Raw genomic sequence first — 25,918 nt, 5'->3', positions numbered from 1 at the left:
TTATACGTTAGTCTTGGCTGATGCATATGACCTGTTCAAATAAATGTCGTTAATTTCAGTCAAGAGCGATGCCAGTTGCACAGCTGTTTATTGGGTCGATATTCACAACAAGCAATAGGTGGATGATTCATAGTATATGATCATACATTGTTACTTTCTGTGTGGCATGTTCTACTGAACAGGGGCGGTCGGGTAGCCTAGTGGTTAAAGCGTTCGCTCTTCACGCCGAAGACCCGGGTTCGATTCCCGACATGGGTACAATGTGTGAAGCCCATTTCTGGTGTTCCCCGCCGTGATATTGCTGGAATATTGCTAAAAGCGGCGTAAAACCAAACTCACTCACTCACTCTACTGAACAGACATTAAATATGATTAATCACAATTATGAGGAGTTCTAATTAATCACAATGTGTAGTTCTAACTTCTATTTTAACCCTTTAACAGTTTACAATATTTGTGAGGCAGTAGGGTAGTGGTTAAAGCGTTCGCTCGTTACGCCGAAGACCCAGGTTCGATTCCCGACATGGGTACAATGCATGAAGCCCATTTCTGGTGTACCCCGCCCAGATATTGCTGGAATTGCTAAAAATGGCTTAAAACAATACTCACTCACTACAATATTTGTATTTTGGAAATTGATTTGTAATGTAAAACACAGAATACAGCCCTAATTATACTTTATGCAAATGAAAAAAACAGATGTCCTGGTGGAGTAGATTAGAGAAGATAGCATTCTTTGCTTGTCGGAAGAAACAATTTAGTTTCATCAGGCTTGTTGTCTTGGTAACAGCAAGTCATGACTCATTGTACTGCGGCAGCATAGAATTGTTGCTCACATTATCAACCATTGGTTTGTGGCCAGTACTTGATTATTTACATATCATTGCAACATGGCCGGACTGTGGCGTGATATAATAACTAAATCAATGTGATGGAAACGAGGGACAATTTTCGGTCGATTTACAGTTAACATATTTTTGGAAATGACCAATCAAATGATTCATCACATTGTGACAAGATTACCCATGATACAAGTGAGGAAAATAAATATAACTGATAACATATTTCCTGTTTACAGAGTCTGTTTAATTCATATTTACTTGGTCTATATTTTGGACTAGATTTTGACAAAATACAGTAAACTACGGTTATAACGAACTCAAAGGGACCACTACTTTTAGTTCTTTATAACCGTAGTTCGTTATAAGCATATATACAGCATATATACAACAAATGTCCGGGACTAAAAACAAAGTTCATTATGTTGGTCAGTTCGTTATAAGCGTGTTTGTTATAAACATACCGTATTCGACCCAATAAGCGCCCAGGGCGCTTAAAATAAAGACAGAAGGGGTGGGCGCTTATTGGGACCAATTCACAGTCAAATTGGCGTAAATTCATCAGTAAGCCTATCGATATTCTTCTGTTGCTGGGGGGTAGAGATAAACTGTTACTTACGTTTTACTGGTGAACATCTCCTCATTAACCGACTACAAAACATTCTTGACCGTATGTAAAAAACAGGTTAGTAAATCTTACTTGGGCATCCGGGAAAAGGGAGGGGGGGTGCTTATTGGGACATGGCGCTTATTGGGTCGAATACGGTAGTTTACCGTACTAATGAAAAGAAGGCTTATATTGGCCCCTGATCAAATGTCGGCCAAATTTGATTTGCCGAAGATAAAGGAATCATATGTCCCGAGACCTGTCCGTGTAGTGTTCTCTGTAATGTATGCAACGGAAAGCTCGCTGTGCACCTGTGCTCGGACTACACATGCTGTAGAAGAATTGACATATGTCATTTAGAAATTTGAGCAAGTCTTAGACACTCTATACTCTGGGAGTACCATATCCACTGCTGTGTAGTGGGCAAATTAATTTGATATCTTGAGAAATTATTTTAATCTGTTGCATTTTGAATGGAGTCTCATGGGTTTACGTTTACGTTTTTATTTGACATTGAAAATAACACTGTTAAGGTTGAAATGAGAGAGTGTTTTTCATGAATTATATTATGAATATATTGCTTTTGTAATTTCATGACATCATATATTTTTCCCATTTTCCATTTCATTATTTGATTCATTGGTGCGCGTTTTGTTATTCATGAGAAAGTGAAAAGATTTTTTTGTTTTTTTGTTTTTGAAAGAATAAGTTTAAAACTAAACAATGAGTATAAAAGCATTTAATACTTGACATAATCATTTAGTAATTTGACATTTAATTAAATTACCCGGTACTTAAATGAAATGTTATCTCGTTTCTAGACTGTTTAGAAATATATAAATATATACGGGTATATATTTATATCATTTCAAATTGTAGAAGTTTACTTACACATGACACAAATCATTTTGAAATTGGTGTCAAAGTTGCAGAAATGGGAAGCTGTTAACTAGAAATTTGAGAATTTTTATCAAGGAATATATGTTGCAGGAACTGTAGCAAATGCATTTCACATTTTAAGCATGGAGGTTGAGAAAGTTTTAATTCCTATAATCGTGTGTTTGAATTTCAATGTACCCCGTTTATGAACATTATTGGCGCCATACCCGTGCTCGTGGGTTTCACCAAAGTGGTAAACATCTGAGACCTGCATCACTTTGGGCTTTCCTGACACATCAAACTAACACGCCGAGATATGACTGAAATACTGCTCAAAGCTTGTTGAGACGTCAGTGCTATTTTTACAGATAAATACAGTATTTGATCACTGTATGCACAATAAAGCAGCATTCTTCAAGGACTTCACTTTCCTTTTTCCTTATTCATTCAAGTTCCTTGTATCACTGGACTAATGTTTGTCATTGGTTGTCATGGCTACATGTTTATTCTATATACAGATCTGACAGGTGAGCAAGGCATGATTACGAGACAGATTATGTCATTGATGAAATCAACATTACTACCGTCTCTAAGATCAATAATGTTTTACAGCAGGTGGTGATATCGACGATATTCATGTACAGGAACATCTGATAGTTGCGTGATGGTCATGTGACCTAGGTATTACGCATATTAATTATGCAGATGCTTGTAAAGAACATAAGGTTGATGGCTGATATCAGTGGCTCGATACCATTCAGTTGATATCCTGCTTTCGATATCGTATTTGTATCAGGATTGATATATAGCACAACTTGAAATTTCCAAAGAGAAATGGGTAAAAAATAAAGCTGTATCATTTTAGAAAGCTGACAGCCGATTGAATCAAGAGCACACACATCCTTCCAATGGAGGCGCCGCGATTCGCTGTGCAGAGTTGCGCCCTTGGGCACGCCAGAAACCTATGATTGTGGGTTCGAATCCCGGTTCGCCCCGATTATGTTTCTAGGTTTGTCAGCACCATACCCGTGCTCGTGGGTTTCACCGAAGTGGTAAACGTCTGAGACCTGCATCACTTTGGGCTTTCCTCCCACATTAAGCTGACACGCCGTGATATGACTGGAATACTGTTAAAAGCGGCGTTAAACCCAACTCACTCACTCACTCACTCCTTCTTATGGACAGGGCAGTTAAAGATGACACAGGGTTCACCTTCCGCAACCTTCTTTGGAGGTCCTTAGATCTTAATGCAGAGAGGCATCGTTTCAGAGTAAAGATATGATTTTAATCACATTGATGAACACCTGTTAGGATCGGTATTCAAATACAGTTAAAAATGTTTATAACAAACACGCTTATAACGAACTGACCAATAATATAACAAACTTATTTTTTAGTCCTAGCCATTTGTTGTATAAATGCTGTACATGGGCGGATACAGCTTTTTTGAAAAGGGGGGATGCACAATTAAGATCTATTTATTGTCTTTGGTGGTACCCTCCCTCTGTATCCGCCCATGCTGTATATATGCTTATGACGAACTACGGTTATTACAAACTAAAAATAGTGGTCCCTTTGAGTTCGTTAAGATAAGATAAGATAAGATAATATTTATTGCAGAAACGTTCCATAACGGGACATGCAATTTTAAAAGACAAAACATTATGATTCATATATACATATATACAGACATACATAATTTACATTCCTGTAGACACATACAAAAACCAAACAATCATTATTACATATTTGATGATATTATTGTACATAAAATGAAGGAGTATTTTTTGTTTGAAATGATAGATATGGAAACAAATGCAGCTGATATTGACGGCTTCATTATTTGACAGGATCATGTCATAACCCTAGTTTTCAGTATCAATAAGTAGAGAAGTAAATTCCACCATTCTTTGAGTCCAAATTACCATGGTGGCAAATCATCCACTTTCTACCGTATTCTTCATAACCTTAGGATAAGACCGCCTCTGCGGTCTAGTGGTAGAGTGTCCGCCCGGAGAGCGGAAGGTCCGGGGTTTGTTCCCCGGCCGCGTCATACCAAGAGACGTTAAAAGATGGTACTTGTTGTTACCCTGTCTGGCGCTCGGCATTAAGGGGCTAAAACAAGGACTGGTAGGCTCGGAGTCAGTATACTGTGTCTGAGTGGGGTATTCATGTAAACTGCGGCATGGTATCTCAGTGAGCTAGCACTATAAATCGGCATCAGTCCGGACTAGTACAAGCAGCCACACAAACACACACGTGCATGCACGTTGCTATATAAGTGCAATAATCTTGGACGCGACGTTAAACCCCATTTCACCTTCACCTTCACCTTCACCTTCAAGTAGTTACATTTCCAGATAATAATATTATGACCTTTCACTGTGACCTTGACTTCAATATGTTCTTGTAGTTACAGCAACAGAATCCAGTTATGATTTTATATCCATTGTCAGGAATGCGTTTCAATTGGTGAGTCTCAGATAAAATACTGTTTTATGAATTGTCACTTTGGTAGATAAAATATTACATATGCACAAATGTGTTAAAAAGTTATTCTTTAAAGTTTTGGGGTGAAACGGATCATGTTTCATTATTTTAATCAAAATATGTGTTATTTTGAACTTTTGAAAAGCTTTAAAAACAATTGATTTGTTGTTAAATTTAATTAATTAATGTAAAATGTTTAGTATGGTGACTACATCAAGCCTTTGAAAGGCATTTAGAAGTCATACACATAAAGAAGAGAATCTATGGATGCCAACTTCACCTGATGAAGGAGTAAGCATATACTCTGAAACGATGTGTTCCTCATAATAAAGAAGTTGGCATCCATAAATACTCTTCCTTATTGTGAGTCCAGGTATTTGTTTATAGTCACGTCTCCAAATTACACTTACATCACATTATGGATTATGATTTGATAATAATGCATTATGAATTGATAATAATGCACCATGTTGACCAAAGGCAGATCTCTAAGCAAGAGGCTATAATAAGCTTGTGTAGTTCCAACAATATTTACAAAGAATGTGATACGACCAGATCGCCCGGTTATTAATAGCTCCTTCTTATAAAGACAAGTTATTTATGTTTGCGAGCGCAATCATTTTTTCTTGGCATGAGTGTCAGTAAATTGATCCCAGAATCTTTTATTGATGATGGGCGGTTCCGTTATCGATGTCCGATCGTTAGCAAGCTGATTGTGTGGATGGTGGATCTTTGGGCAATTCATCATCTTTGGCATCAGCAGCAGGACTAATTGGTATGAAATAGACACTTTGTGTGGAAAAGAGATTTGATGCTATGGTAATGACATGAGGTCTTTTACAACAAACAACAAACCTTTCAAAGTACCGGCAATTGGGTTTTCTTTTGTTAAGTGTTGATAATACATCTGAAAAATATTTATTGTATTTTCAGTGGCTATCAAATTTTGGTTATTAATTCTGGTTCTAAAATCATTCAACATTTGTAGCACTAAGACTGGCAGGATGTGCACTATATCAAAAAGTGTTGAAAATATTGTAGCAAGTTCTGTAGTAAATACTGTAGCAAGTTCTGTAGTAAATACTGTAGCACGTTCTGTAGTAAATACTGTAGCATGTTCTGTATTAAATACTGTTACACATTCTGTAGTAAATACTGTAGCACATTCTGTAGTAAATACTGTTACACATTCTGTAGTAAATATTGTAGCACATTCTGTAGTAAATACTGTAGCAAGTTCTGTAGTAAATACTGTAGCAAGTTCTGTAGTAAATACTGTAGCACGTTCTGTAATAAATATTGTAGCAAGTTCTGTAGTAAATACTGTAGCACATTCTGTAGTAAATACTGTAGCACGTTCTGTAGGTAATTCTGTAGTAAGTACTGATGTAAGTACCTAGAACGATAAAATGCAACAAGCACTATAAATAGCCTACTATCACAAATATTTGAATGTTATGGAGAATATAAATTTTTGATGAAAGGTGTAAAATGTCCTGAATTTGTTCCTCGTGGTCTTTGTAGGCTATAAACGTCACGTTGATATCTGCAAAATGTATCTTTCATGACTGGCTGAATCAGACATGAATGAATCTCCGATGAATTCACAAGTCAATACTTCTAATCAAATCACATCGCCACGGTAACTAATATAAACATCAGATCTCATCGCATCTAAAAGTGTTTACTCACGGAAACCAACATTAATTAATATTTTTCTACCACATCCGTCTTTGGCCGAGACCGATTTTGGTTGCAATCATGATTATTTCTGAAGAATCTTTCAGCTTTGGTCGGAAGTCAGGAAGCAATCAAAGTGTCTCTGATTGAAAGTTTTATGATTTTACAGCCTTCAGAGTTTTTGTCGTGTGATAAATGTCTGGTCTCTGTTTCAGTGAGAAAGATCCAAATTTGATTTAAGCCTTTATTGATATAACAATCGTAAGTTCAGTTTCATGTGATATTACACGCCAAAGCATCTTAGAATCGGCTATCAGTTATTGAATTTTATACAGTGATGAAGATAAAAAATATGCAGTTTTATAAAATCTTGTGATGTGGGATATTATGAACTGACTAATATTTCCTGTATAACATGCAGTGACATTTTTATTACGGCACAGAATTATTCATTAATTTCACTGAGGCTAGCAAAAGATCAAAATGGCAAAACTTATCACTATAAACTATTTTTCAAAGTTAGAATAAACCCTACCATTAAACAAGCAGCGATGGATTAACAGTGGCATTTTGATCTTTATGTTTGATTGATAGGTATGTCTGAAATCCAATTTTACTTTTCAGCGATGTTTTATTTTCACCAAAATCTCAATCTAGACATTAATTCTGAAAGTTCTGAAATAGTTTTGGTGTTGATAAGTTCTTGATACCCTAAATGTAATGAAAATATGTTGGTGAAGATTTGAAACTTTTCATGGTCAAAGGGAGATAACTCGGGGACTGCTTTCCTCATGATGGAAAATGTACCATGAAAAAAACCTGTTTCCTGCTGTGGAATCAAGGGACAGGTGTAAAGTAACATAAACACCACAAAGAGGATCTGTATTTAAAAAAATGGGGGGAAAAAAATAATTTTCAATTAACTCAGCATAACAGGAAGCCAAATGAGAGAATTTGATTTGCTTTCAAACAAACTGCCACACCAAGACAAATGTTTTGGTAACATTTTATGTAAATTGACCGTGATTTGGAGGAAAGAATAAATAATTTAATCCCTATATCATTACTGGAATAGTTTTTAAACAATTGCAAAAATTGAAAAAAATGAACCAAATGAGTTTAAAAAACACCTCCTCAGCAAGCGTTGATTAACATGGAATTGATAGAAGATCTTTGCTCATAGTGTTAATAGCCTCCAAAATAACCAGCAATTAAATTCCCATTTGAAATAAAACACAGTTTGATTAGATCAGGGAGTGATAAGGAGGGGCCCACAAGGGGATTTGCTTATTATTTTGTCATTAGGAGGCGAGAAGGGGTTTCAAAGCGGTGTTCGGAGCGAGGAATCAGGAAGCGAGTGGATGAATGTCCATCTTTGTACGTCGTAGTCTCACTAGAGGCTTTGATGAGCTGTGGATTCGCAGCCATTTCTTTTAACACATCGTTTTAAAAACCAGGTGAAATAAAATTGGCTAAAATGTTTGTTTTTTCTGGTTTGTTTATAGGCCTGACATAAATTTAGCAAAGATTAAAATAAAATCACTGAAAAACAGAGTTCTTAGATGGACCTATTCACAGATATTTTAGGTCTAGCTGTGCTTTCAAGATTCGTAAAAATATTTCCCTTTAAAACTGATAGCCTGTAAGAAATAGCTGGGTGTACAGAGCAATGGCGGTGGGGTAGCCAAGTGGTTAAAGCGTTCACTCATCATATTGAAGGTCCAGGTTCAATTCCCTACATGGGTAAATTTCTGTTGTCCCAAGTCGTGATATTGCCACTATGGGGGGTGGGGATGTTTTTGGGGGGTTGTAGTGTCAGCCAGTGCATGTTGAGGGGGTGGGCTGGGCTGGGACAATCCAAATGAACTATCCGGGGACCGAACCCCCGAGTTACCTGACCCTACCCAGATACCCGCTGTAGGTCTCAAGAGATAGGTACAAAATGGTCGCTTGGGAATTGTTTGACAAGAGCCCGGTCAGAAAGTATTTTTGTACACTATAAAACGATCTGGTCATGCACACACTGAGGTTGACTGAAGATATATTTTTATTAAAACACATAAAAGTCAGAAGGAATGCATGCATAGTCAGAAAGAAATGTGAACATTTGTGATTTACAGTTTTACCATGGAGCTTTTTGTCATTAAACAATATATCCTGTGTCTAACCACGGGTCTGGGTAGTCCTGTGGGTACCCAGGCCCTACTCAGTACCCACCCGACCCGAGTACCCGAGTTACCTGACCCAGTCCTAGTGGGGTGGTCATGTACATGAAGGATTATCAATACTGTTTAGCTATTGATTAGGCTGTGTGGAAACTAAAGGGAGATCACTCTCGTTCTCCTGAAACAAAAGGGAGATTACTCTGATTTTTTGTACATACCAAAGGGAGATGACTCTGGTTGTTCGGAATGCTAATGTCTACATTTTGTCTTGCAGCATCATCAGCGCTGTCATGGAAGAGGAAGCCCCAGAGCCAGAGTGTGGCGGTCGGAGGCAACGTGACGTTTCATTGTGAAATTGATGACCGAGGAGCACGAACGGTCATCTGGCATGATTCTACTTACAATATCTTGTTTCAAGATGGCAACCGATTCAATGCACCGGAAAATTACATCATCCAAGGAGAGTTTAATTTAGTTATAACAAATATTAAAAAAGAAGATAATAGACAATTTATATGCAATGTGAAAGATCTTGGACTTGAGGCAGCAAATCTGACCGTTTTGCGTAAGTATTAATTTTGTTACTTTGCTGATGATATTCTTGTATTTAATTGTAGTTCATTTTGATAACTGTTATAAAAGTCTGTGATTGAAAAATAAGGAGAAATCTCTTTGATAAGTTACATTGGAGTGTAAGAAATATTTATACAAAGTAACATTCAAGTTTCATAACAAGAGAAGGTTGGACCTGATATATTTTGATATGTTCAGAAATAACAGGATTTATCATGAGCAATGCCATGTCAGGGTCAAAGGTCAGGTTTGAGGTTTAAGGGTCAAGGTCAAGGATAAGGTTAGAGGTTGAGGGTCAAAGGTCAGGTTGAGGGTCAGTGAAGATTGAAATCTACTTTTGCACAATGGCCAGATCAAATGTAGGTAGATATAAACTTTCAAAAGTCATTCTCCTTAACTGTTGAGTTTTTTGTTACGCAATGTTTGTATTATAATTCCAGTGCCTCCGAATCCACCAAGCATCGAAGCTAACGCCACGGGGAACCCCTACAGAGAGAACCAAGTGCTGGGCCTCACCTGTAAATCAAGGGGAGGCAACCCAAACCCAACAATTCGTTGGTTAAAAAATGGACAAGTTCAACTTGACAATATTATTAATAACCCAGCCCCTACAATAGGGGGGTTAACGTCTAGTCATTTAGCTATTGTGTTAGATAGGACGGATCACCAAGCTAATTATACATGTGTTGTTTTTAATGAAGTGAATGCACAAAATCCACTCGGGACATTCCAAGTTTTACAAGTTCAGTGTAAGTATTATTGATATTTTATATAGTTTTGATATTGTGACAAAGATTGAACTCCATGTTGCAAGCTTTTTTCAAAGAAAATGTGTCAACATAAAGATTAAAGGAATATGTAAATGAAAATACAAGTTTATTTTTGTTTGAGAGTGTTTGAAGGACAAGTGATGGGGATTGTATAATTATCTCAAAAAACATTTTTGTTCAAAGATGAAGGCTTCAGAAGCTGAGAATCAGTTATGATGACAAGTCATACTTTTGATACTTTGTTTAGTACCGTATTCGACATAATAAGCACCCAGGGCGCTCTCAAAGTTAGAAATAGGGGGCTCTTATTAGAATATTATTTTGGTGAAAAACAACAGAGTTGAAAGATCGTAAATTTCATGGTTTATGCTGACAGCCTGAAATGTTTATATGCGACAGATATATTTTTTCCAGAATTTAATTTCCCATAGTTAAAAATGCATATAACATACGTATTATACACGAATAAATAAGTCATGTGTACATTGATCAATCGGAAGGGGTGCTAATTGGGATTGTTCACTAGCCAATATATTAGAAAATATCACCGTGGGCGCTTATTAGAGCGGTGCGCATATTACGTCGAATACGGTATTCAATTTTAAATATGTTGGTATCATTTTTATTTTTTTCATTTTGAAATCTTTATACATTTGGAGTATATTCTGAAAAAGTATGGTCCAAACATGTACAGAGTAAGAATAAGTTTAATTTCATTATTTTCAATGTTGATTAAAAAAATCTGATGTTTAATCGCATTTCTTGAGATTTATGATTCTGAAATGATCCCTTGATCAATTGTTGTGAATTTCCTAATTTCAGATTCCCCATTTATAACATTCGCACCATTTGATGACCTGCTCAACATTCGAGATGCAGAGGACGCCACATTGGAGTGTAACGTTGATGCCAACCCCCCGGTCTCCACGGTAACCTGGCGAAAAAATGATCAACCCCTTACAGGTAATGTCAGATAAGCTCACCTGTAGTCAGATAAATTCACCTGTACTCAGATAAACTCACCTGTAGTCAATTAAGATCACCTGTAATTAATGAAACTCTCCTAGTCAATTATACACACCTGTAGTGAGATAAACTTACCTGTAATTAGATACTTACCTGTAGTCAGAGAAACTCACCTGCAGCTTGAAAAACTCACCTGTACTCTGATAAACACACATGTAGTCAGATAAATTCACCTGTAGTCAATTAAGATCACCTGTAATTAAATAAACTCTCCTAGTCAATTATACACACCTGTAGTGAGAGGTGGATCAAGGGTTTTGAAAAAGGGGGATGAAGGTCAGACACCTAGCATCTCCACCTGTCTCTGGATCTGCCAGTGATTGTAGTGTTGTTGGTAGACAGGACACTGTTAAACTTTCACAACTTCGAGACAAGGGGAGTGATGGAAGCAGAACTTTAAGTTCACGTGGATTCTCCATGACAAGATGCGATGTCTTTAACATGATCTCATTAACGGAATTCCAAGTTTCACTACATATCACAACCAGGGATCAATGACAAACTGTGAGTTTGACGAATGTCTAAGGAAAGGCACAATAACGTCAGGGTTCGTATTTGCTGGATGTAAAATTGAATGAAGCAGCAGTAAAATATAGTATTGACCCTGAGAAAATGAAGTACCAGTAAAATATACCATTGCCGCTGAGAAAATGAATCCAATACAGCCCATGCAAGTAATTTTGTCAAGTCTAAATTGAAAATGAAGAAATAGAAAATCTCACCAGAGTGTCTTTTGATATCAAATATATCAACACGAGTTGATAAAAGTGGGAAAACTCCAAGGCTTGCCGAGTGATATATTTGATATCAAAAGACACGAGGGTGAGATTTTATTTATCATCCAACATCATTCTTCCAACTTTTTCAGTTTGTAGACAGTAATAAGTAGTGTCTTAAGTGTAAAAAGTACTGCTAACAGCTTCAGTAGCAGAGCCATTAGTGATGTCATTTGATTGTGACGTCATGGTAACCAATGACGTCACAATGGTCTGCAAAGCATTGTGATGCAATTTCATTGCAGCGATATCTACAGTGTAGATATCGCTTGATCTCACCCAAGCAGTATCTCCTGTGGGAGCCAGTTTTGGATGATAAAGTATCTTATTTCCTTCTTATTATGTTTTATTAAGATAATCTACTAATTGTTTGTTTCTGTAAAATATGTTCATTTGAAAGACTAGATGTTACTTCTACTACTACTACTACTAATACTACGACTACCACTACTACCACCACTGCTGCTGCTACAAAATAACGACATTCCTCAATATATTTCTCCTGACACAGTGTCTCTGTTTTACTTCCAGGAGTGTCCAAGAGCCGGGTGTTTCGACCAGCCATTAAGAGTGACGCCGGAGAGTACATGTGCATTGCTAACAACGGCATCAACGGCGCCAAGAACGGAACCATTATGCTCAACGTCATATGTGAGTTGACTCATCTACCCTTCGGAGATATTCACTATATAGCACTATAATAGCATTCCCAAAGACATATGACCGCCTCCGTGGTCTAGTAGTAGAGCGTCCGCCCGGAGAGCGGAAGGTCCGGGGTTCGATCCCCGGCCGCGTCATACTGAAAGAAGTTAAAAGATGGTACATGTTGTTACCCGGTCTGGCACTCAGCATTAAGGGGCTAAAACAAGGACTGGTCGGCTTGGAGTCAGTATACTGTGTCTGAGTGGGGTATTCATGTTAAACTGCGGCATGGTATCTCAGTGAGCTAGCACTATAAATCGGCATCAGTCCGGACTAGCACAAGCAGCCACACACACACACACACGTACATGCACGTCGCTATATAAGTGCAATAATCTTGGATCACCTCACCTCACCCAAAGACATACACAAATATCAACATCATTACATTTGGTGTCAGATGGAAATGTTCAAGTTACCAGTCAAAGCTCCCCACAGTGACAGGCAGCATACCACCATGCTAGGAGTTAAACTCCATCCGACTGATCATTATGTTTACAAACAAGTGATGACAATTGTGACGCTGAATAATCTTCCTCCATCTACATTGTATTGTTTGTTTGTTAATTTAAATTCTATTTTTATTGAACTATCATGTAATTGCTATGGTAATAATGTAAGGCGGAAGTTGGTGGATTTTCCGTAAGTCTGGAATTTCAAACCAATTCGTCTGGGTGAGTAAGCCGGTTGTAAATCTTTTCTCAATTCACTATAACAGCATTCATTCCCAAAGACATACACACAAATATAAATGCCATTACATTTGGGGTTAGAAGGAAATTCTCAAGAGTGTAACGAAGATATCCTACATTGGAGCTTGTTGCATGTGTAGCAGGACGTGGAGTCATCCCACAGATGACATCCTTACCTTGTCCGTGGTTCGAATCCTATCATGGGACTCGGAAATTTTCATTGGCGCCCAACGTGGGGCTGAGCACGTTCACATTGAATTTGAGCAAAATAAGCCTCTGTTGACAGGGGAGTATGTAGCAGGGCGTGGAGTCATCCCACAGATGACATCCTTACCTTGTCAGCTTGCTGACGGGGTTAACCTCTTTGGTCATGTGGACAAGGCGTCCGACCTCAGATCAGAAGGTCCGTGGTTCGAATCCCATCACGGGACTCGGAAATTTTATGGCCGCTTCACATGTATAACTAAGGGAGATAACTCTCATTCCAGATCCTCCAGTCCTGACAGTCCCATCTTCGAGAACGGTAGAAGAGGGCTCATCACTAAACATCACGTGCAACTACGATGCTTATCCAGAGCCGTACCAGGTCCACTGGGAGCGGATCTCCCCCGGATCATTCAGCGTTGACAACAGTCGCCACCTGGTGTTCAGTCGCATTCTCCGCGACAATGCAGGAAACTACACGTGTAAAGCGTGGAGTCAGTTGAAAATCTCTGGCGAGGAGGGAGTCAATATCATGGAACAAGCCTTCACCTACATCAACGTCGAATGTAAGTGCTTAAGTTTACATGCAGCAATATTCCAGCTACAGTCAAGTCCCGTTAATCCGACATTATTGGTTGCATATGTTTATGTCGGATTAACGAGTATGTCGGATAAACAAAATTAGGTAGTATTGTGATCGAAATTGGACAACTACACGATAGATAATTGTTTATTGTTAAGCAAGTTTATCTCTGCAGCCGTTGAAATATGCAGCTACTCGCTGACTCGTCTCATCAAATCACGGGGCTGTGTACTCGCGGGCAGATGACCACGGAGTACGCTGATCACTAAGTCAGATTGACGAGACTGATTTCAGCATTTCGTTGCAAATTAGGCGTGTCGGAGTCGGAGTGCGAGACTGTCGGATTAACGGGACGAAATAGCACTGATTAAATAGGTTCCCATCATTAGTGTCGGATAAAGCTGTTTGTCAGATTAACACGTGTCGGATTAATGAGACTTGACTGTATATGGCGGCCTGTATATAATTGAGTCTGGACCAGACAATCCAGTGATATTATGAGCAAAATACATGCTGTTGGGGTTTGAAGACGTGCACTCAACCAAGTCTGGACCCTGACTATCTGATCAATTTAATCCAGTGATGTTTGTTTGATTGTTTGTTTAACGCTGCACTCAGCACTATTCCTGCTATATGACGGTGGTCTGTGAATAATCAAATCTGACCCAGACAATGCAGTGATTGACGTCATGAGCATCAGTCCACCCAATTGGGATACAATGATACATGCATCAACCAGTTAGAAAGCCTGACCACCCGATTCCGTTAGTTGCCACTTATGACAAGCATAGTCGCCTCTTATGGCATGGGTTGCTGAAAACCTATTCTCACCAACATCTTCATGGTTGGATACCAAAATGTGGACTTAAACAATACAGTGAAGTGATTCTTGGTGTATAGAGTATCTCACCCAAGTATCAAATATATCAGCTCAAAGACATGAACTTTAAACTCTGAGGTGTTGAGATATATATTTTGTTACAACAATGAGTGAGTGAGTATGGTTTTACACCGCATTTAGCAATATTCCAGCAATATCACGGCGGGGGACACCAGAAATGGGCTTCACACATTTTACCCATGTCGAGAATTGAACCCGGGTCTTCGGCGTGACGAACGAACGCTTTAACCACTAGGCTACCCGACCTCCCCTGTTACAACAGACACGAGGCTGAGATTCTATTTGTCATCCAGAATCATTCTTCAAACTTCGTCAGTTTGTAAACATTTATAACCAGTGTCTTGAGTGTATTAAGTACAACTGACCAGTCACAATGGCAGAGAGGTTACTGATGTCATCATGATTGTGACGTCATGGTAACAGATGACATCACAATGGTCTACAGAACATTGTGATGTCATATCACTGCTGCTGTATCTCCTGTGGATGATAGATGTTGCGGATGGTTTGTTTATTCCCCAGACCCCCCAGGGAGTGCGTTTATCAGACCGGTCGGTGACTACAACGTGGGTGACAGTGTGGAGCTCAAGTGTTCGGCCAGCCCAGAAGGTAAGAGTTATCTCCCTTAGATTGTTAGGGCACATGGCTATCAGTTCACTGGATTTAGAATGTGAGTTGGAAATAAATTGAGACAAACTGATAAAAAAGTAGAATAAGTTAACAAGAAATATTAAATCATTTTTTAAAGGATTGATTTTTTTAGCTGGAATTAAAGAACTGATTGATTGAAATGATTTTTTATTTTTATTTGTTCATTTGCAATATTTTTTTATGAAGGAACTAAATTTACTAAATCAATATGTTTACATTCTCCATCTTGAATGAGTCTGCAAATTTGTTCTCATGAAATTTGAAATGAAAGATTTGCATTTGGGAACTATTGTTCTTGAATTTCTTATACCATTTTTCCTATGATGTTTGTAAGAAGGAACATCACAGGATAACCTATGTATGATGCGATATTATGAAGTTGTTTTTTCATCTATTGTCAAATTTTATTTTAATTTTCACAGGTTTTCCTGCAGCAACATTTGAATGGAAGAAAGACGGAGTTATCCAGGCCCAGAACGCAGCCTCGTATCGGATAAACAACGCACGTTTGTCTGATATCGGGGATTATATTTGTACGCCGCAGAACAAAGTCGGACGGGGACAGTCAAGCACTATTTCATTATCTGTGAATGGTAAATTATGTTCCATCATCATCATCATCATCATCATCATCATCATCATCATCAGTGCCAATTTTCTATAATCAAAAGCAGAGTTCATATTAGCAAAATGGACATAAATTCAATTTGAATTTTGAGAAGCTTTACGTAGATGTATCAGTATTTGAAACTGAACACTTTATTATAAAGATATTGATAATATCAACTGATAACCTGTATTAAAAAAATGCTAAATTCCATGTGAGAATAATATATTGACTCTACGTTATCAACACTTAAAACTCCTATAACTATATACGATACAGTAAACTTAATTTGATTTTCCAGAGCCTCCAACACTGACGGAAAGTCCGAACAACGCGGAAATTCACGTCCCACTCTCCGACCCAAATCCCATTGAGATCAAATGTGTGGCCCAAGGTCGGCCATCACCCGTCATCTCCTGGTTCAAGAACAATGATGACGTTCCCCTAACAACCCTTTATCCAAGTTTCTACACCATCGAACAGACAAATACAACTGTGAATTCCCACAGATTCATCATTACAAATATTCTCTACTTCAGGGGTGAGTGTAAAGAAAAAATGCGACGAGTTCTGTTTTGATGCAAGTACAAGTGTCATGAAAGTGACCAAAAATATGAAAAAAATTGTAAAGAAAACAGGCAATTGTTTGAACATCGATAGTTGTATGGAAAATATTGTTACTATTTTATAACCTTGAAGCATTTAGTGGTAAGATAAGGCACTAGCCTGAATTTCTTGAACCTCGAGATTTTAGTAAGAATGACATTTGAAAATTCAAGTTATGATTTCTACGTCTTTGGAGCATACAGTCAAACATTGTTGTGTCAAACTTTGATGTGTCAAACTTATACCGGGGTAGTTGTCTCAAAGAAAAAGCCTGGTCCCTGCCTATTACTTCTTTATTCATAATTTACGGTGGTGTCGGACCTCGGAAAACTCAAAGTATTTATGTAGGCACACAAGGTTGTTGACACTGTTACTGCCTCGGACTGTGAAACTGAAATGTGTGTCTTGATGTAGATCACTGTAACTTCGACACAACGGTGTTTGGCTGTGTATAACATGACATTGAAGGGAGAAAGTGTCTAGTATCATGCAAGGTGCAGGAGGTTGTACACACTGTTACTGCCTTGGACTGTGAAACTGTAATGTGTGTCTTGATGTAGATCACTGTAACTTCGACACAACGGTGTTTGGCTGTGTATAACATGACATTGAAGGGAGAAAGTGTCTAGTATCATGCAAGGTGCAGGAGGTTGTACACACTGTTACTGCCTTGGACTGTGAAACTGTAATGTGTGTCTTGATGTAGATCACTGTAACTTCGACACAACGGTGTTTGGCTGTGTATAACATGACATTGAAGGGAGAAAGTGTCTAGTATCATGCAAGGTGCAGGAGGTTGTACACACTGTTACTGCCTTGGACTGTGAAACTGTAATGTGTGTCTTGATGTAGGCGGGGGTCGGAACATGACGTCGTCGGGCCAGACACGACTGCGGGTAGAGGACATCGGGAACTACACGTGTCGTGTGGAGGCACCCACCCACACCGCCACCGTCAGCGGCAGGGCCAGCGTCTACGTTCAGTGTATGTACACCTGCTTGTCTCTCATATACTGTCTCTCTGTGTCTCTCTCTGTCTCTTTATCTCGCTCTCTCTATTTACGTCTCTCTGTCTGTCCTCAAAGGCGGAATGCTGATCACAGACGAAAACTATTATGGTGTTTTAGATGTTCAATCAGCATACCAAATATGGATTTTTTTGTATCCCATGTACGACTCTGAGGCTACTAAGGGTGAAACAATACGATACATGATATGTTTTTTTCTGTATCGATACAAGATGATACACTTGCTAAAGTAAATCCTTTTCTACTCATTTAATGACCTTAGAGGTTTTTTTGTCAGTCAAATATCGCAAAATGCGTTGTAATTAGCATTTCAAGTTCACTACCAATAATAGCCGCTACGAACTTGTGGCTACAGCTAGATTTTCTTTTTTAACTTGCTCCGAAATATTTATAGTAAGAAGTTTGCCCGCAATTAGACGTGAACATGAGTATCACGATATGTATCATATTATGACCTTGCAGTATAATGTGAAATGGTAACTTTTGAATTCCTTGTGGAACACGTTTTTAAGTTTAAGCCAACATATTCCACACGAATCCTTCCATTGCAGTCAAACCCCTCGTGAGTCTGGGACAGGAACGGGTTGCCGTTGATGTTGCGGAGACCGCAGCATTGCCGTGTATAACTCGTGCCAACCCGACCCCGACCTTCCGCTGGTACAGAGACAAGGTGGAGGTCTCCGATGGAGGTCGCTATTCCACGCGTCTGGAGGCACTGGGAGAGACTGCCAAGTACCAGAGTGTGCTGACGATCCAGGATGTCACTCAGGGCGACCTCGGAGGGTACACGTGTCGGATGGAAAACTCGTTTGGGAATAACTCCAAACCTGTCACGTTGTCTCTGAAATGTGAGTATTCACTGTTCTGTTTTCATAAAGTTTTTGTAATGGGCTGTAATGACATGGGGCTTTGCGTTGTGTTCAAGAGTAATGCACTTGTCTAGTGACGGACATGTGTGTGTGTGTGTGTAAGTGTGTGTGTGAGAGAGAGAGTGTGTGTGTGAGAGAGAGTGTGTGTGTGTGAGAGAGAGAGAGAGAGAGTGTGTGTGTGAGTGAGTGTGTGTGTGTGTGTGAGAGAGAGAGTGTGTGAGAGAGAGTGTGTGAGAGAGAGTGTGTGTGTGAGTGAGTGAGTGTGAGAGAGAGAGAGTGTGTGTGTGAGAGTGTGTGTGTGTGTGAGTGTGTGTGTGTGTGTGTGTGTGTGTGTGTGTGTGTGTGTGTGTGTGTGTGTGTGTGTGTGTGTGTGAGTGTGTGTGTGTGTGTGAGTGTGTGTGAGAGAGAGAGAGAGTGTGTGTGTGTGTGAGTGTGTGAGTATTGATCAGAAAATCTTAATTGGCAAGTGACCTTGTGTGCCATTGTACCCAAACATGGAGTGTTGCTCCTGCTATCAACCACTTGTTTGCCTAGCATAGACATGATTTCTGTTGCTGTGATACAGATGTCATGGAAAACGTGGCATTTAACAACTTACTCACTCACTCACTCATTCTCTTCCAGCGGCCCCGGAAGCCCCCAGTGGCCTGATGGCAAGAAGCAAGACATGGGAGTCGGTCTCGCTCACATGGAACGAGGGGTTTGATGGCGGTGCACCTCAAGACTTCTTTATACGCTACAGTGCCGGCAACGACATCAAGGAGGTGAAGGTCAAACCATCCAGGGTCGCCTTCTTCAATGTTACGAGTGAGTGTAGATCACATTCATTACGATTGGTTTTCTGGTGTTTGCACAGAACATAATATTGTTTGTTTGTTTGTTTGTTGTTTAACGCCGCACTCAGCAACTTTCCAGCTATATGATGGCGCTCTCTAAATAATCCAGTGATTGACATCATGAGCATCAATCAAAGCAATTGATATATTATGACATGCATCAACCAAGTCGGCGAGTGTGACCACCCAATCCCGTTAGTTGCCTCTTACGACAAGCATGGGTTGCTGAAGATGAAATCTAACCCAGATCTTCACGGGTACATTCGCACATAAGTATAACAGAATTAATTTCAAGTCTTTGCCTGAAACTTGATTAACATTAAAATAGAATGAGGTAACCTGAGACAAGTGGTAATCACTGGTAAGATTAATGCCCGCCTTCTTTCTCTGTACCTTCTCACTTCTCACTTCTGAAAGGGGGCACGGGTGGCCCAGTTGTCTAAGGCGCCGCGATTCGCTGTGCAGAGTTGCGTACCTTGGGCACGCCAGAAACCTATGATTGTGGGTTCGAATCCCGGTTCACCCTGATTATGTTTCTAGGTTTGTCAGCACCATACCCGTGCTCGTGGGTTTCATCGAAGTGGTAAACGTCTGAGATCTGCATCACTTTAGGCTTTCCTCCCACATTAAGCTGACACGCCGTAATATGACTGGAATACTGTTAAAAGCGGCATTAAACCCAACTCACTCACTCACTTCTGAATATTAAATTTTGTGATTTGGTGGTGTCTGGGTTTTGAGTATATCACCTGAAAAGACAATTTCCTTATCACAGAATTTTTCTGAAGAAATATGATTTTAAACCTAAATAATTCAGATACCATGATGCAAAAATCATACTTGTACACATTTGTGTGTTAATTAATAAATACAAACATACAGCACCAATTAGGAACGAAATAATCATCTTTAGTCAAATGTGTAGACTAACATCTAGTCTCTGAAATGAACATATCGTACAGAAAAAACAGTTGTTCAGTTATCTTAATAAAAATATAATAAAAGGGAGCCCAGTGACTCTCTTCATTTTCAGATACTGCAGTAATCTAGACTTACCAAACATTATAGACTTGCTTGGGCAATATTTGATATATATTTGTATCAGGGTCTGTAAGACAGACTATCAAATGTGTGGTCCTTAACAAATGTTGAGTGGCATATTATTGACTGCATCTCTACATGTCTTGCATCTTCATCAAGACAACTCAAAGAGATGAAAATGTGTTGAGAGGTTGTCAGAAGTCGGTTCATTATACTTACACTAACTACTATGCAAAGTCACGAAACTTAAAATGTTAAATGTATTTAAAACATTAGCTTGTCTCTTTTGTTTGATAGATTTCAAATTCAATACTTTGTTAGTTTTGTAATTATTGAGTTATTCCCCTTTGACTATAAACCATGTTATTTGTGCATTTTACGTTCTCTTCCTTGAATTTGAGTTTCTAACTAATTTGAATTGGGAATTTAAGAGTGCTTCATATGCGCAGTGTCGTTGAATTATCTCCCTTTGGCCATGACAACTTCCATACAAGATTGGTATTTGTTCAGATTAATTGGTATGATTTCTTATTCAAGTTTTAATCAGGTAATTTCCCACTTTAATTATTTTGACGTCCATGGGGGTTCAAGTTTGGAATTGGTCCCCATCAACCAATGCTTGTCTTACAAGGCAGGTAGATTGGATGGTACTGATCGACGATTGTTGATTGTGTGACATCGTACTCGATGGTGTTGATCGTTGATCATACTATCAATCACTTGTTTGTCGCCATGTAGCTGGAATACTGCTGTTCATGGTATGAAACTTGGAGAAGCAGTACATTTGAACAATTTTAATTTTTTCAGAATTGACTCCCCATACAAGCTACTTATTTTTTGTGTACGGACGCAATAATCTCGGCCAAGGTGCGTCGTCTTACGGGATTCCTGTCGTTACTGATGGTGAGTGTTTGGTCTGTTCCATGTTTAAATGAAAAGAAATTTGTGCCATGTGTTTCCAAAAATGTCTAAAGAAATTACCTTTTAAACAGCCATTACAGGGATGTGAAATGATGTTTTTATGTTTTCTTGTCAATACTTTCTGGTTATTGGTTCATCATCATCATCATCATCATCATCATCATCATCTCTTGTAAACAATTTAAGGACAAATAGAAATTGATATTTTATTGTTTGATAACTTGTGGCTGGTTTATTATGATCTAAAAGAAATTAAAGAAGTCATGTTTTTTAAACTAATCATATTTTGTCACTTTATAATATCTCTTTTATGAAACAGGGTCATCAGATATAAGATTACTTGTTTTCCTATAGAACAAATGCAATAATAAATACAATGCCCTCCCTAAACCCAACTCCTGTCTGTCATAGACCGCCTCCGTGGTCTTGCGGTAGAGCGTCCGCCCGGAGAGCGGAAGGTCCAGGGTTCGATCCCGGGCCGCGTCATACAAAAAGACGTTAAAAGATTGTACATGTTGTTACCCTGTCTGGCGCTCGGCATTAAGGGGCTAAAACAAGGACTGGTCGGCTCAGAGTCAGTATACTGTGTCTGAGTGGGGTATTCATGTTAAACTGCGGCATGGTATCTCAGTGAGCTAGCACTATAAATCGGCATCAGTCCGGACTAGTACAAGCAGCCACACACACACACACACGTGCATGCACGTCGCTATACAAGTGCAATAATCTTGGACGCGACGTTAAACCCAATTTCACCTCACCTCACCTCACCTCACCTCACCTCACCTCACCTCACCTCACCTCACCTCACCTGTCTGTCCTAGAATTGGTGATACCCTCGCTGGATAGTCCCCCATCGTTTGACTCGACCACCCACATGCTGGTGGTGAAGATTGGCCTGGAACCGACATATTGTCTGAAAGTGGATATTCGTACTAAGGAGACCGGAAGTCAGTGGGAGACAGTGTACCCGTGCTTAGAAATGGTCAGTGACAGCATTGAGGTTCCCGGTCAAGGGGTCAATGCGATGAACGTGTCGGTGTGTCTGAAGTACAGGATCGACGTCTGCGGCTCTCCCATGCAAGCTGAAATAAGTAAGTGCTTCTTTGTTTTTGTAGCGTGTCCCTGAAATGAAAACTTTTAAGATTATGTTTTTTTACTTTTTGATAGAAAGAGACTGGAGAATCTAGACTCGCCAAAGTGTTATAGACTTGCTTGGGAGTTTTTATATTTTTATTTCAGGGACCAGAGAATCTAGACTTGCCAAAGTGTTATAGACTTGCTTGGGAGTTTAATATTTATCCCCCGCCGCGCGAAAGCGCGAAGCGGGGGATATAGTATTCACGACCGTCCGTACGTCCGTCCGTACGTCCGTACGTCCCACCTGTTTGTTGCCGCGATGTCTCAAGAACTAAACACTGGATTGTCTTCATATTTGGAAATATGGTGTATATACAGACTCCGCAGACACCAGTCGGTTTTGGTGACCTTGATCCCATTTTCAAGGTCACAGCAGACAAATCTGCTTTTAGAGTTGGAAAACGGTGTTGCCGCGATATCTCAAGAACTAAACACTGGATTGTCTTCATATTTGGAACTATAGTGTATATACAGACTCCGCAGACACCAGTCGGTTTTGGTGACCTTGATCCCATTTTCAAGGTCACAGCAGACAAATCTGCTTTTAGAGTTGGAAAACGGTGTTGCCGCGATATCTCAAGAACTAGACACTGGATTGTCTTCATATTTGGAACTATGGTGTATATACAGACACCGCAGACACCAGTCGGTTTTGGTGACCTTGACCCCATTTTCAAGGTCACAGCAGGCAAATCTGCTTTTGGAGTTGGAAAACGGTGTTGCCGCGATATCTCAAGAACTAAACACTGGATTGTCTTCATATTTGGAACTATAGTGTATATACAGACTCCGCAGACACCAGTCGGTTTTGGTGACCTTGATCCCATTTTCAAGGTCACAGCAGGCAAATCTGCTTTTAGAGTTGGAAAACGGTGTTGCCGCGATATCTCAAGAACTAAACCTCTCGATTGTCTTCATATTTGGAACTATGGTGTATATACAGACACCGCAGACACCAGTCGGTTTTGGTGACCTTGACCCCATTTTCAAGGTCACAGCAGGCAAATCTGCTTTTGGAGTTAGAAAACGGTGTTGCCGCGATATCTCAAGAACTAATCGCTGGATTGTCTTCATATTTGGAACTATAGTGTATATACAGACACCGCATACACCTGTCAGATTTGGTGACCTTGACCCCATTTTCAAGGTCACAGCAGGCAAATCTGTTTTTGGAGTTGGAAAACGGTGTTGCCACAATATCTCAAGAACTAATCGCTGGATTGTCTTCATATTTGGTACTATGGTGTATATGGCGGGGGATATTTCGTCACTCTGTGACAAATACTTGTTTAATTTCAGGGACCAGGGAATCTAGACTTGCTAAAGTGTTATAGACTTGCTTGGGAGTTTTATATTTTTATTTCAGGGACCAGAGAATCTAGACTCGCTAAAGTGTTATAGACTTGCTTGGGAGTTTTATATTTTTATTTCAGGGACCAGAGAATCTTGACTCGCTAAAGTGTTATAAGGCTTGCTTGGGAGTTTTTATATTTTTGTTAAGGGTATGTATAAGAGACTAGCACAGTGGTTCAAGTGTTTGCTCGTCGTGATGAAACCTGTCCCATGGTATAATATCAGATACTATTTGTATGACAACACACAAGCAGTCCCCACCTGGACAAATAGAACTATCCCCATCAGATGATGAGCTGTATATTTAAGACAAGACGTACAATCTGTGTGCAAATAGGATGACAAAGCATCCAAGGTGAACTACCCATCTCGTTTGCTCAGTTGACATCAAGTTGCCTATTGCAGGGAAATGTGCTCCAGGGTTAATGCCTTCGTCAGTCATGCATTTTATAGGATACAGTCGAGAGAGCTAATAGGTAGACATGTTATTTAGGATGCTTCATGTTTCAATTGCTTGAGGACCACAAAGACTTCAATGTCAGTGCATCGTTGCATTTGATTAATTTGCAACCAAGCACTCACCTCATGACTACAAATTTGTTTGATTTGTAAAACTTGTTGTGTGGCATATTGTAGCAGTAATAACTACACTCACCTTAGGACTACAAGTTTGTTGGATATGTGGAAGTTGTTGTGTGGCATATAGTAGCAGTAATAACTACACTCACCTTAGGACTACAAGTTTGTTGGATATGTGGAAGTTGTTGTGTGGGATATAGTAGCAGTAATAACTAGTTTTATGAAAACACCTCCCTTTTGATACAAAGTTTCAGAAACCAGATTGTCAATTTAGTGAGAAGTATCTTATGTCTGTTTTGTGACTGTGATAAGTTTTGATATTTACTTGCGAACAAGTCAAGTCTTGACCTGACACCAAAGGGAATATTATGCGACTGTTTGCAATGTCGTTGTAAGGTTGTTAAACCCTTGTTGGGATCTCTTGACCATTGTCCAGCAAATATTGACCCAAGCTTCTGTGTCAGTATGATACCGTTTGTTTCCGTTCGCTTTGACAGTATATGTGCGAGAAAATTCCAGCTCCATATTTCGAACATTTGTACTTCATTTGACGATGTGGGGATCCTAAATGTTTAAAGGATACCTGTGTGTATGAAAAAACTTTTTATATTGTGGTATTCATTTTATTCAAGTACATATCTTTGTCATGTATGAAATTCAAATTACAGAGGAATACACAGTGTATTGAAGGTTATTCACAGCTGTATGAACATCTGCTGCGTGTATTAAGTGCATTGGTATTGATTAGAAATATTGGATGTTAATTTCACAACGTTGCATGTCAATTACACTCACTGAGTGACAGGGCTGATATGGACAATAGTACACTAGGGAAGTATAAGGCGTAATGGCATTTTGACACCAAGAAGGTGTGATCAATTTCACCTGTCAGCAATGAGTGATAGAAACATGATATGTACAATATATGTGTAATGACATACTCAGGTGATAATCATGTGTATATCACAGTCTCATGCATGTAGTAGTCGATCATGCATACATATATCACATGCTATTATGTATAATATGACCCGTGAAGATCCGTAGTAGAATAGGTCTTCAGAAACCCATGCTTGACAACTATGCTTGTCGTAAGAACTGACTAATGGGTGGTTAGGCTCGCTGATTTGGTTGATGCATGTCATCGTATCCCAATTGGGTTAATCGATGCTCATGCTATCAATCACTGGATTGTCTGGCCCAGACTCCATTATTTACTGACTGCTGTCATATATTGGGGATATTGCTGAGTGCGGCTTTAAACAACAAACCAACAAATTGAGTAAATCGATGCTCATGATGTGAATCACTGGATTGTCTGGCCCAGACTTGATTATTTACTGACTGCTGTCATATATCGGGAATATTGCTGAGTGCGGCTTTAAACAACAAACCAACAAA

The 25,918-nt window shown here is 39.2% G+C and overlaps 1 protein-coding gene across 3 annotated transcripts in view; it reads left to right on the top strand.

The window, feature by feature from the left end:
* Nucleotides 1-25,918, top strand: part of LOC124119692 (hemicentin-1-like) — a 117,803-nt gene that overhangs the window by 41,449 nt on the left and 50,436 nt on the right. For all 3 annotated transcript variants that reach the window (XM_048380971.1, XM_048380970.1, XM_048380969.1), the window contains exons 2-14: nt 8,935-9,225; nt 9,674-9,982; nt 10,826-10,966; nt 12,337-12,456; nt 13,688-13,969; nt 15,410-15,496; nt 15,961-16,131; nt 16,447-16,686; nt 17,604-17,735; nt 18,330-18,626; nt 19,272-19,454; nt 21,332-21,427; nt 22,270-22,539. In XM_048380971.1, the coding sequence (XP_048236928.1) occupies nt 8,935-9,225; nt 9,674-9,982; nt 10,826-10,966; nt 12,337-12,456; nt 13,688-13,969; nt 15,410-15,496; nt 15,961-16,131; nt 16,447-16,686; nt 17,604-17,735; nt 18,330-18,626; nt 19,272-19,454; nt 21,332-21,427; nt 22,270-22,539 (2,619 nt within the window). The remainder of the gene's footprint in view (nt 1-8,934; nt 9,226-9,673; nt 9,983-10,825; nt 10,967-12,336; nt 12,457-13,687; nt 13,970-15,409; nt 15,497-15,960; nt 16,132-16,446; nt 16,687-17,603; nt 17,736-18,329; nt 18,627-19,271; nt 19,455-21,331; nt 21,428-22,269; nt 22,540-25,918) is intronic.

This window comes from Haliotis rufescens, unplaced genomic scaffold (assembly GCF_023055435.1).
Source record: "Haliotis rufescens isolate VD_foot unplaced genomic scaffold, xgHalRufe1.0.p SCAF_34, whole genome shotgun sequence".
Lineage (NCBI taxonomy): Eukaryota > Metazoa > Mollusca > Gastropoda > Lepetellida > Haliotidae > Haliotis > Haliotis rufescens.
Note: the sequence above shows the minus strand (reverse complement) of the source record. Positions and strands in the feature narration are given on the sequence as shown.